The sequence below is a fragment of the Falco biarmicus genome, chromosome 1 (assembly GCF_023638135.1).
Source record: "Falco biarmicus isolate bFalBia1 chromosome 1, bFalBia1.pri, whole genome shotgun sequence".
Taxonomy (NCBI): Eukaryota; Metazoa; Chordata; class Aves; order Falconiformes; family Falconidae; genus Falco; species Falco biarmicus.
The window spans coordinates 30,702,416-30,715,029 of NC_079288.1; the positions used below are offsets into that span (position 1 = coordinate 30,702,416).

The 12,614-nt window shown below is 41.8% G+C and overlaps 1 protein-coding gene across 1 annotated transcript in view; it reads right to left on the bottom strand.

Annotated features, from left to right (window-relative positions):
• Positions 1 to 238: 238 nt before the first annotated feature.
• The window catches only part of DNAH10 (dynein axonemal heavy chain 10), a 57,054-nt gene continuing 44,678 nt past the window's right edge, over positions 239 to 12,614 (bottom strand). Inside the window, exons 62-78 of the mRNA XM_056357882.1 lie at positions 12,079 to 12,358; positions 11,494 to 11,723; positions 10,667 to 10,940; positions 10,136 to 10,240; positions 9,469 to 9,623; positions 8,556 to 8,710; positions 8,130 to 8,313; positions 7,082 to 7,282; positions 5,687 to 5,896; positions 5,216 to 5,311; positions 4,304 to 4,475; positions 3,686 to 3,817; positions 3,005 to 3,216; positions 2,741 to 2,908; positions 2,293 to 2,473; positions 1,228 to 1,373; positions 239 to 753 (exon numbers count right to left, since the gene is read on the bottom strand). Coding sequence (XP_056213857.1) covers positions 607 to 753; positions 1,228 to 1,373; positions 2,293 to 2,473; positions 2,741 to 2,908; positions 3,005 to 3,216; positions 3,686 to 3,817; positions 4,304 to 4,475; positions 5,216 to 5,311; positions 5,687 to 5,896; positions 7,082 to 7,282; positions 8,130 to 8,313; positions 8,556 to 8,710; positions 9,469 to 9,623; positions 10,136 to 10,240; positions 10,667 to 10,940; positions 11,494 to 11,723; positions 12,079 to 12,358 — 3,048 coding nt within the window. The 3' untranslated portion in view covers positions 239 to 606. The remainder of the gene's footprint in view (positions 754 to 1,227; positions 1,374 to 2,292; positions 2,474 to 2,740; positions 2,909 to 3,004; positions 3,217 to 3,685; positions 3,818 to 4,303; positions 4,476 to 5,215; positions 5,312 to 5,686; positions 5,897 to 7,081; positions 7,283 to 8,129; positions 8,314 to 8,555; positions 8,711 to 9,468; positions 9,624 to 10,135; positions 10,241 to 10,666; positions 10,941 to 11,493; positions 11,724 to 12,078; positions 12,359 to 12,614) is intronic.

The following is a 12,614-nucleotide window of genomic DNA, read 5'->3' on the forward strand; positions in this document are numbered from 1 at the left end:
CAAGGAACACTACTCTGTGCGCTGCCTTGCTGGGTAGTAGGCTTTGGTTCGCGAGCGGTGGGGAGGGCTCAGGAAAAGCTGTGGTCCTGCGAAAGGGTTGGTTAAAGAAAGTTTGTTATTCTGTGGTTTACTATTTTTAAGTGTATTGCATTAACCAGCAGTGGGTTTGGTTTTTTGGTGGTTGCTGCCATATTTTTATGGCCATCTGTTGTATGACTGATCTACCCTGCCGCTTGCTCAAGGATGATGGAAGGCACTGCTTCTAAGCACAGCAGAAGTGATGCTTTGGGCAATTAAAAATATTTCTTACAACCATACAGGCAAACCTTGGTCTTTGTGTGTGTGAGACTAACTTATTACCTCTCTTGTATACATAGACCAGCTTGGAGCTTTTGAAAAGGAAATACAAGTTATGAAAACCACTTTCCTCTTCACATGTGTTTATTGATAAGACTAACTTGGTTGTAACATACTAAAAGCAGGTGTGCCTGTGCAAGCACTGCCCCAACCCGTGGTGCTGAATCTCTGCTTCATTTATTTGTTTTCCCCCCACTCCCCTAAAGGGTTGGATTCTGTGGGAAAAAATCTAGCTCCAGCTTCAAACCGTTAGTCTGCGTTCAAGGTGAGACAAACGCCTGGAAGGACCCAGTGAGAAATGTGCTTTTTAGTGTGAAGATCAGCTTCAAACACAAGGCCAGCACCCATCGCGTCCCTTCTCTGGGAGGTTGTGTACACAGGGGTCCGGAGGGTGTTCTGAAAGAGCACGGAGGAAAGAACACTGAGTAGTGCCTGGAGTACTACCTGGAACTGGAGACAAGAGGGGCCCTCAGCAGAGATGGCTGTCTTCAGAAACTCACTTTTTTTGGTTTAAGTCTTGAATATCTGATACCCAGAAAATGTAAACATGCTTTATGTCATTAACTGGAAATGGGAAATAACTAAAAGAGGAGTGGGACTGGGAGAGTGTGCCGGGATGCCTGTCCCACAGTGCCTCAAAGGAAAAGAGGTAACAAATGTAGTCACCCCCTTGAGTGTAACCCTTAGGAAAGGAGAACTGTAATGATGGCTGATGTAAGGAGAGGCATTACACTGCACTCTTCATACACGAGTGGTCATGATAAAATACTGCTGCTTGTGCTAAGAGGGGAGGAGCTGCTGGCTGTTGAGATGGGAAAACAGGGGAAGTTAATAAGCTAATTGGCCCCTCTGTGCCCGGAGGAGCAGTACCTGGAGCCTGAGCCTGCGCGCTTCCGTGGGGATTATCTTCAGAATAGGTAACTCCACCACTGGTACTCTGGGCTTGCTTTTGGCGAGGCAGCCGTGCTCCATGTCCCAGTCTGCTCCTTCCAGAAACAGACCAGAAACAAAGCAGCCTGTGAAGGCAGAAAACACCACATCTTGTGTAAACTGAGCTACCAAAACAATCAGTTTAAGACAACTGTTCCTGCAGTAGCTGTGCTTGGCACATATGGTCATAAAAAAACTCGCGACATTTCAAACTGCAGCTACACAGAGGTATCTTTATTTGTCGTTTTTGTAACACAACTGTGAGCTACAAAATTTTTTTTCAAATTAAAATGCTCTTGGGTGCACTACATATGAGAAGCATTATTGGGAATAAATACTGATTTGCTTGCAGTTTTCTTGGGTGCCACATGCTCTAGCGTTTTGATGAAATGTTAGTAAATAAAGAATAGGTGATTTTTATTTTTAACTGAAAGTTAGATTTAGCAAAAAACAATCAGATTCTTTTGCTTCCTCTGTTCCCAGTCACGTGTAGTACTCCAAAGCCTTGCTCAGCTGTCCCCTTTACCCAGAGTTTGTTGTATTCAGTAATTAGAGCATTGCTAGTCACAGAGATTTCATAGTTATTTACACAATAAATCATACATAGTTGTAGTTACTTTTTGTTCAAATATATTTCCATCTATTATTTGTGGTGTAAATAGATCTTTATAAACCTGCCAGGAGTGATAATTTCTAGCCATTAAGGAGAAAGGGCAGAGAGTGAGTGAACAAGGGAGAGGTGGAAGTTCAAATATATCCATGTAGGTGACACGAGCTGAAGGAGGAAGATCATCCCTTGCACGGGCAGGGGCTCAGCCCGGAAGCAGGAGCCAGAACCCAGCTACTTCCCAGCTTGCAATCACATGGACCGTGAAATGCAAAACCAAGAGTATTCTCAGTGGAGGTATAAGCTAAGTAATCTCCCTCAGTATGCCAAGCAATTTCTCTCTCATACACCAATTAAAGACTTCATTCTTTTTGCCAAATAATCATAAAAACGCCTACCTTGAGCAGACTCTTCAGTGATCTCTTCTGCAGTCCTGTACTTCGTTACCTCTGTGTAGAAGGTGGAGTGCTCCAGGGGCCACTTGTTTTTCCTGCAGGTGGCTTGAACAAGAGCCATCAGGTAAGATTCTGGGACGTGCAGGCCCGAAAGCCACATCACCTTTGGCTCACCCTCCTCAACCTGCAATAACAGAAGACAATCTGTAGCACCTGGTTCTCCCAGCACACCAGGTGCTCAGCGCAGAGGCCAATGCTCTTAAAGACAAGCCAGTGGCTAGTGTGCCCTGTAGCCATGGTCATGCAACAATCCGTTATCATTCTAGGGGACGACTGGCATTAGTTAAGTAACTTATCTAAAGCAGTGTGAGTTCACTGACTTCTGCACCAATTTGAACAGCCTACCATGCAGTTTAACAAAACAAAAAGCTTTCTGGAGGCACTCGCTTACCCAGCTGGTGTACTGGTTATACCGAGCTCTAAAGAAAACAATCCAGTTTCCAAGTGTTTTGAGTGTGTCGGGGGCTAGCTGCCGCCAGATCGCAGGAATCTGCCCATTAAAGAGAGCCCGAGCCACATCGTCCAGTTCACTGCTCATTCCGACTTCCCCAGCCAAGGCCTGTAAAGGTGTGAGAGTCTGAGTGCCAGCCTGGGGTAGGGGAAGCCTGACTGGTTTCATCTAGTTGCTGTGAGCAGCGGCTGTGTTCTTACTTACATGTTGCAGTTCAGCCAGTGACTTTGCCATCCAAGTGATCAGCTTATTAAAACGTTTCAGTTCCTGCAACAGCACTACAGTTGTAGGGGATATGTCTGTTCCAAAACGTTTCCTTATCTGGTCAAGATCAAATACTTGCGGTATTTTGTTTTCTATATCCTTAGCAACATTTGCAATGTATTTGTCTCGAGTAATTCCCGTTCCAGTTTCACCTGAAAACAAAATGGTTTAATGAGACTAAATCTGCATAGGCTACTAACCCTTCGATTAATTCTCTACGAGAACTCGGAAAGCTGACTCACCTTTTGGCATCAAAGTCTCCCACCCTCTGCAGCGCTGATGCTTGCAGCAGAAGCCTCCCTGCGCGTCTCAAACTGCCTCCAGGCACATGTTGAACTACTTCCACGCTGGCAGGGCCAAGCACTTCAGCTGCTCTGCTCACCTCCCAGTCCCTGCGGTTCTGCTGCTGCTGCTCCCCAAGGCCATGACGCAATCCCGCCGTGCCCCCCGGGGCCACACACCTCCCATGGGGTGCGGGCAGTGTGACGGGCTGCAGTGCCCGTGCCAGGACCCAGGCACCCTGAGGCAGGCTGCACAGCATGGCTGGTATCACAATCCCCATGGCAAGCAGCTCACCACCTCATTATTTACAAAAACAGTTCAAAGTAATAGAGAACATACCTGTTTGAGGCTGCAGCTCAAGAAGATGAGACCATATATTGCGAACTGCTTGTGTATAATAGCCAATCTCAGCATTTGCATGAAGACCATATACCTCTGGAGTATTATAAAGTGGCAGAGATTCTATTGCCTCTGCAGTAAAAAACACACTTCTTAAAGATGTGATATATTAAACCACAGGTACCAGGCAAAAAAAGAATACTGCAGTGATTTTTACTGCTTTGCTAGAAAAAAAAATATAATCAAATGCTATAGCGGGTGTTGAAACACTGCAAGGAACGAATAAACATTATTAAGCATGAAATACACCCCCCCTACACCCCTCATGGAAATGCATCAATTAATAATAACATAATTAACATGCTGTTTATGTGGGAATTTTCTTGGGTTTTTTTAAAGAAATGAGGATCTGGCTGGTAAGCTCACATTACAAAGGGCTGCTCACACAAAGCAAGACCAGTAGCATCAGTGGATTGTAACATTGCAATAGGTGCACATGCAACCCCTGAAGTTCCTTTCAGCTTCTCATATCCAGCAACAGATGTATGGGGAGAATGTATACTGTAAGTAGACTTTTTTTTTAATGCTAACATAGGTGGCAGGAAAAGCATTTCTTACCAACAAAGTCATCTTTCACAGTCCCTTGTGGAATTTTATAATCGACTTTGTCGTTTTTATAAAAATGAAACACTTGGAATGTGTCAAATAGGAAATCACCAAGGTACTCATCCATATAGACGGTCAGAATGCGACGATCAAAGCTATCAATTGCTCGCCCACCATACATGACCTAGAAATTAGTTACATCAACATTATAGCATTGGCTTTGGAGCAGCAAATACAGTCTAAAATTGCTGAAAGATCCAAACTACTCTTTGATTTTGCAGTGACTGCATGGTCTAACAGTGTCTCCCTTAAGGGACACCAAGCACATCTTTTCTAGCCCCCTCACAAGGGCAAACAGGCAGGAAGTATTTGAACTTAGTCTGGAGATAGATAGCTGCTCTGGGCACCCCTCATAACCAGTGCTGGTGATTTGTGTGCAATGGTTCCCTTCCCTAGGTACCAGCTCATGCTCAGCTGTGATTAAGTGCTGCAAAACAACAGCTTTCTGCAGAATTTCATGTCACAGCAGCTATGCTGAACTGGCCGGCTATGACACAGCACATACCAGTTACAGCACTGCAAGAGCTTTAGCAACACCTGTTTGTACAGCTCGCACATCAGTTATACTCCCTGTACTAATAAAAGTTGTGCTATTCAGTACCTTTCATCAGAGGATCCCAAGGGCTCTCTCACTCAAAATTAATTAAGCACCATAACTCCCCTGTTGCGCAGTTACGCTCAATGGCCCTATTTCCCTGAGACAATGAGATTAAGTGAGTTGCTCAAGGCTACACCAGAGTTCCAAGACTTCCCAGGAGAGATTCTCAGCCAGCTTTCCTTGATACAGCTCATGCAGAAAGGAAGCTTCATTTACCTGGATTCTTCTACCATCAAATGTTCCTCAGTGACATTGTAGGCACTCACCTCACCAATAAGATATTTGAGACTGTTCCAGGGGATTTCGCCATCATTTTGTTGGAAAGCTTTTGTCAAGTATGTGTTAAGAATTTCTGTGCAGACCTAATAAAGTTGTTGGAACATGTGAGATAAGATTCATAAATCAGCTATATATAAACATAGACTTTATTTAATGCAGTTTTTTGTTTGAAAACTAACAATTATTTCTTCCTCAAATAATTAAAAATTATAAATCCTCCTAAGAAAAGAAACCCATGAGAGAGGCAATAAACACATGAAGGATTGGGAACCTGATTAATTTCTAGTGGCCAAAATTGTTATTATAGAAGATCAGGAGTCTGCATGACTTCACAGCAGCAGAAAAAAAAATGAAGCAAAATCTTATTGCAAGAAGGATTAAAGCTGGATAGATGATACGTTTTCAAAAGTAACCTGAGCAACTCAAGAATATAAGAGCCGTTGTCATTATTTTCTTACCTGGAAATCAGATTCATTAAAATCGTACGGCACATTCCAGCCAACCTTCCCAAACTTCCTTCTCTCCTGAACCACAGCATGGAAAAATGCCAAGACGTAGACTAAGGATTTAAAGGCAGGATGTGGGCACTGCTCTAAGGCTTCTTGGGGAATTTTGAGGTAGGTGGCTCTCATGTTCAGTTTCAGACCATTAGGTGGTTCTGTCACAACCTATCAAAATAATTAGGGAAGCCATCAACTACTGGGTAGCCTCAGGAAAATAATCTATAAATATATCATGTTCTCCAAGTTAGCTATATGATGTAATCTTGACATTTTTGAGCAGCTTTCCAAACTGATATCAATACGGAATTTCTTCTTAAGTAAACACATGACACAAATCTTTAAGTTTATCAAAGTAAACACATGTATGTAAAGAGAAATCTGCTATCATTTTAGAAATAGTCATGGTATTGGAAAGATGTTAATCTTTATCATACTCGAAGATCTAATTTACTGAAATATCAGTACTGTACACATTTTGGTGTGTCCTACATATCACCACAGTAAGACGGCTTAACAGTCTTTAATATGGCTTTACTGATGATCAAACTGAGGCACAGCCAGCTTCCTGGCTTCCTGGCAGCTTTTTCAAAGTGCTCTAAAACCTTCATTCTCACTGCTCATGACTAGACCTACAAAGTGTGTATTTGCAGTCTTAAAGATACGTTCACGCTCACTTCTCCCCACTGCAGTACTGAGCACTGCTGGAAATGAATACTCCAGAGCTGTCATTGGTACGCTACAGCACACAATGGGAAGATCTGTCACGACACTGCTTTCAAATCTGTGAAATAAAATAATTATGTTTACAGGACTGGTTCACCACAACAGAAGTAAAACAGCCATAGGAAAGAACATTAGGACAGCATCATGGCTTGGGCCTTCAAAGTAATCAGCTCAGCTTGCTTGTGATAAATGCTGCAGCCTGAAGTAGCAGCTGGAAACCATTATCCTATTACAGCGTCTGCTCCACTGGCACTGTTGCCAGGCTAGAGACAGACCTCAGCTCTGCACTTCAGCATCAGGGCTGACAGGGCTATTCCTGTCTCTCTGGCTGTTCCTCACTTGTGGCAGCATTTGAGTCTAAAGACCATTTGTCACATTTCCAGGTTCACTTACAAACCTCTACTCTGAAGTAACTGCTTTGAGAAGAAACTACTGAACAGCTTTCACCCAAAGGAGATAAACGGGATGATGAAAAAAGGATTTGGCTTATAAAGACAAAAAACTAGTACATAGAGCCCAAGTCAACATGCTGCATTCAGGTCATGCTCCTCCCAAAGCCAGTCTGTTTTGCTCAATAAGAGTGGCAGGCCATGGCCTCCCGACCAGGGTTTCCCCACTGCACGCTACCTTCAGCGCCTTCTGCAGTATTCCAATTGGGAAGCCCTCGGTCGGGTCAGTAGTCAGCCAGAGGCGAAAGTCTGGGTGAGGCTTTGTAATTTTCTCCAGGGCCTTTTCCAGATTGATAAGCCACTTCACCAAAAGGTGACAGTTCTGCAACATTAGCCACTCTCCACGGACTGCTACATTCTCCAACATCTGCAACGCAATCTTAAGAGAGAGAGAGAACTGTCTGTGAGTAACTCTATGCTGTAAGCAAACTGACTCTGATGGGTTAGTGCAGTGAATTTCTTTCTGCTAGCAAGCACACTCAGCCTTTTAGTTAGTTTTTGTAGACTTACCAGAGTGCTCCTTGCCGAGAACAGACCTTTTCCTATACCACAAGAACTTGGTCTGAGATGGTTTTTCTAATTTCATTAATTCCTTTTGAAATTAAAAGTCATGTAGAGCATTTAAGTATTTCGAAAGAATACAGCAGTGTGCATGGCCCAGAAGAGGGTGAAGATCAGAGTCTAGGAAGCAGTAGTCTAAATGAATCTAATAGGAGCTCTCACACTGACAAATCACAGCAAATTCAGTCACCTGCTAAGCTTTGGACAGCCCTGCCTTAGTGTCCATAACGAAAAGAGAGCGACAGGAAGGACAGCAAAAGCAGCAGGTAAAGGTAAATCTTTTCGGTAACAAACAGTGTGACTTCCAATCAACTCATGTCAATACACAGATATACAGGGTCACTGATTAACCTTCGAAGGGCTGCAGAGTAACATGTTTTCAGCTCAACTGGCTTTTAACAGATGACAGTATCATTCTGAATCTACCCTTACCCAAAACCTAAAATCAGCCAGTCAGGCAAATGCCCCCTCTCACATTACAGGAAAGCGTTATTTCCAGCCTGGTAAATTGCGTGCTATGTCTGAATGACAAAGTGGCTCCCTTTAAAGTGGAACAGACCTTTGGCAAGGAAATTTGAACAGGTCCACAATAGTGGGAGCACAATTTGCAATTCGCAGACTAACCTGCTGCACACAGCACATCCCTATTCTCCCACTGAAGTTACCTTTTCTTGGCCTTGTCCCATGGCTAGGAATTTGAGCCTATCCCCTCCAAAGCCGGTCCTCTCAGCCAGTTTCATGAGGTCACTGACAGGATCAGAGCCAGGACTTAAGATGAAAACAACTGGCGAGTAAGGGCTGCTCTGCTCAAAGATAGCTTCAAAGCTGATCACAGGGGGCTGCACGTACCTGTTAGGAGAAGAAGCACAATAAACTGCTCATTTGCACAAGAGAAGCCATCTTGTGTAGGAGATGATTTTTACAAAAACATCAAAGCTCACCGCAGACTGCATGTGGAAATGATACAGAGTCAACTCATGCTCTGCTGTTCAGGCAAATTACAAAAGCATTTACATAATTGATTACAACTCCAGTTCTGTGTGAAATACCTGAATGGTGTGATTTGGATTTGAAAGAAGAAAGTAGCTTACTTCTCACTCATTGTCAGAGTAATGTAGTCGGTAACTGCCCGATACAGCCGATCCACCCGGAAACACCGTAAAAGTAGGAGCTTCTGAAAGTTCGTGAGACTGTTCTGGTACTGCATGGGGAACGGCATCTGCTCCAGAGCATCTGTATCATACCACTGGCAAGAAAAGATGGGAGACAATGCAAAGGAATTTCATGATTCCGTCAACAAAACTACTAGGAAAGCAGACAAAACCAATTTCATTAACAAGGGGCCGAGAGACACAAGAACAAGAAGAAAGTCAATCAGCTGCAAAGAAATATTAAAAGAAGAAGTGAATGTAAAAAATTCAACATTTTCACTATAAGGTATTCAAGTCCAGAAACACATTTGTACTTCATGTCAAGTAATTCTCTTAGGATACAGAAAATAGCATCTCAAGCAAAAAGTATTAACAGATTGCTTATGGAAAGACTTCTTATAAAGCAACAAGATATGGAATGAAACTAAAGGTAGAACAAAGGGAAGTCTGTTTTTGTAACTAGCCTATAGAACTCACTGCCATAAGAAGATCAAAGTACAATTTAGCAGTACAAAAATAACAGTGAAATGGTGACTGTTCAAATCAACAGCAAAAATTCCACTGGCTTCAACAGGGTAAATAACTCATCTAAGGCATCTGACTGGAAAAATAAAAAATCTACAGTATACCAGGGAAGATTTTTTGTTGTTTGTTTTTTAAAAAATAAGAGCCTTAACTCTTCTGGAAATAAGCCAATCACTAACTGAGGTCAGGAAGAAAAGCAAGGCCTTGACAGAAAAAGCCAGTGGTGACATGCCTCCTGCCGAGTGCTATGGCACATTGCATCATACTTGAACATTTAATACCAGAAGAAAAACAAGGAGAGAAAACAGGATTGCAGAAAAGCACGTACATTTTTCCATACATCTGGATTTTTTTCCACATCATCTGGAAGAGATTCAAATTTCTCAGGAAATAATTCAGACAAGCGAATTAGGTCTTCCCAGCCTTGATCTGGAAGCCAAGCATACGGTTTCTTTTGTGCACTCTTCTCCAGGGAAATATTGCCTAGTCACATTCAGAAACCAAAGTGAATGTCCATGTCATAAATTCTTCAATACATGACCACACATACAGTCCCACTGCACAGAGGAACCAACTGGAAATTTGTTTCTGGAAGCACTGTAAGATTAAATTGGTCTGCTGAAGAAAAGATGGCATTTTACAAGTCCTTGCAAAAGCCAGAGCTTTCTCTTTGCAAAAATTTTTAAAATTATTTATACATAGTCAGAAAACAACTTAAGATTATTTTCTCAGGTAACATCCTATCAATTAGCTTAAGTGAGATTTGCCAACATCTGCAGAGAAAGATTAGCCTCTTCGCTGTTTAAAAAAGTGAAAAAAATAGAAATAGCAGAATCCACAATCTGTGTAAATCAACATAGTTCAGCTATCTTCAGTGGTTTCTCTACGTGCTAGCTCTTACAACAAACCATATCCAGACAAAAATCTTATCTTCAAAAGATCTTTTAGCTATTGCTACATACAGCTATATATTTATATATAAACATTCACTTTACCTTTCAAAAAGAATTCAAATTCTTCTTGTGGAACTCTGCCATCAGCTTGTTCTATCCTGACAGTCACATTAAAGGAGAACAGTAATTTGTGCTTCTCAAACAAGCCTACATCAAAAGGACAATATTTTCAAAAATCAGCTGCTAAAACTTGTGGAACCGAAGCAATCTGTTAATCCATATCCCGCATCTGGTCACCTCACAAAGACCAGGGTGATCAAAGATGGGGCTCTAGATCAGGCTTACAGAATCAAAACAGCATCTCTGAGCTACATCCAGGGATGTGAGATCCACAGCTGAAATTTACTATCCATAACTGTATTAAGAAAACCATTTCTTTAAAAGGTAACACACATAGTTTCTTCAAACAGAAACAGCAGGGAGTGAAGTGTAAACCAGGACCAACGCTGAGAACTGAACCTTAGTGAATTCACCGCTTGGTAACTTGCCTCTTTAAAATAAACCAACCAAAGGCATGGCTTTTAACAAGCATTTGCACAACACACTATCAGCCCATCACTAAATTGCACTGACCTGTGCAGCCATAGTTATAGGTGTTGTAAGTCAGAGTATCCATGATGTTTTTTAACCTCTTCACAAGAACAGGACTGGGCATGGATTTCCGAAGAGAGAGTCCAAAAACTTCTAAGAAGGAGACCAGTGAGTACTGATACATGATGTTGACAAGTGCCATTTCAGACAAGACGGAGAATAAAATGGCCCCTCTCCTGGCGGCTGGTCTGTAGCCATCTCGAAGACGATCAATATCCACCGCTGTTGTCTCAGCCAGATTCAGTTTTTCAGTCACCTAGCCATACAATGATTTTATACACGTGTAATTACTGATCCATAGTACGTATGTTATATCACAATAAACTATTCAGTGCCTGCATCTATATGTTGACTGTATAGGGAATCTGGGTAGGTAACCCTAAAGAAGTAGTACGAATTGTAAAAAACAAAAGTTAAATAAAATGAATCCCACCTTTATGAAAAGTGAAGGCAAAGATTTACACAGAATCATGGAAGTAGTCTGGGAAGGCCCTCCAAGGATCTTTAGTTCAACTTTCTGCCCAAAGCAAGACAATGACCACCACTAGATCAGGTCAGCTGTGGCGTTGCCCAACTACAGCCTGAAAACCTCCAAGGACAGAGATTCTACATCCTCTCTGAGTAACAAATACATTAATTTTTCATTTCAGATCTGATACAATACCGAAAGATGCAACATAGGAGAAAACTCTCCATTTCCTTTCAAACCAATTCCTAGCTTCAAGGGTGAAAGATGAAGCACCACGAAAAAGGAAAGATGATGTTTTATTAGTAGATAGATAACCTTCCAAAAAGCCCAGAGCCGGTACCTCAGTAGCTTTGGATTTTGTCTCTTCTAGTGTTTGCACCAAGTCCAAGTTGTCCAACATGTTTCCTGTGGAAGATGTCAGTTCCCGAAGGAGAGAATCTTCTAGATCTTTCAGCAAGTTTTTGTTGTCACTTGTCTCCTGAATGAGATGTTCTCTCTGTTCCTCCAGTTCTCTTCTTTCAAAGCCCGTAATGACGCTGAGCAACTGATCCTCTAGGCCCTTTAGTGTAACTACAGATACAACACATGTACACAGCACAGTCGTTTTTTAAACACGAGAGCTTTTACACAACTTATTTCATCTTCATCATCCTGTAAAACTACAGTGATGCAACAAAGTGACTTCGTTAGTAACTTTGCATCTCATTTCTACCAAAGCATCCCAACAGGTGCAAGAAGAGATATTTAGCTCAGTTTCAGATTAGAAGAGAGAAGTGAGAAGGATTTCCTATTAAATCAGATGCGAAGTATAAGGGAGACTAAGATTTGTTTTAAATTTCATTGCTGTTTCAAACAACTACCCAGACCCTAAATTTGCACTACAGTATAATCATTACTTTTTTACTAAGTATACACTTCTGCTTACCTGTATAATTGATAACCATAGCTTTGCCAAACACAGATGGAGAATACTTTGGGTTTGATAACTTGGTGTTCAGGTACAATCTGAAATTACTGTCGTAGTCAACCTCCTTGTCACCCAGAACAACAAATGTTCGCCCCTGTGCAACTTTGATATTCTTCTCTAAGACATTATCTATCACCGGATCAATGTATTCATCAACACCATGCAGCAAGAAAGGGCTTCCATACTTTATGGCCAGTTCTAGTTGTTTAAGGAAATCTGGGTCATTAAAGGAAGCCATCTGCAAAAGAATAATGGGAAGATATGAAAAGAGAACTTATATTCAGTTTGCTGAAGATCATTTTTTTACAGTAGTTGCCAGCACTAACGAAGTTTGCTCTTTGTTGTTTTTTGTCTTTCCTCTTACAGATGATATAAACTGCACTGGTACAAAACAGGAGATATGCTTTTTCTTTTTTTTTAATTCTGATTAACTGAGAATAATTTCCATTTGGATAACTATTCTTCAAAGTTCCGCTGTGCCTCTGACTGTGTTA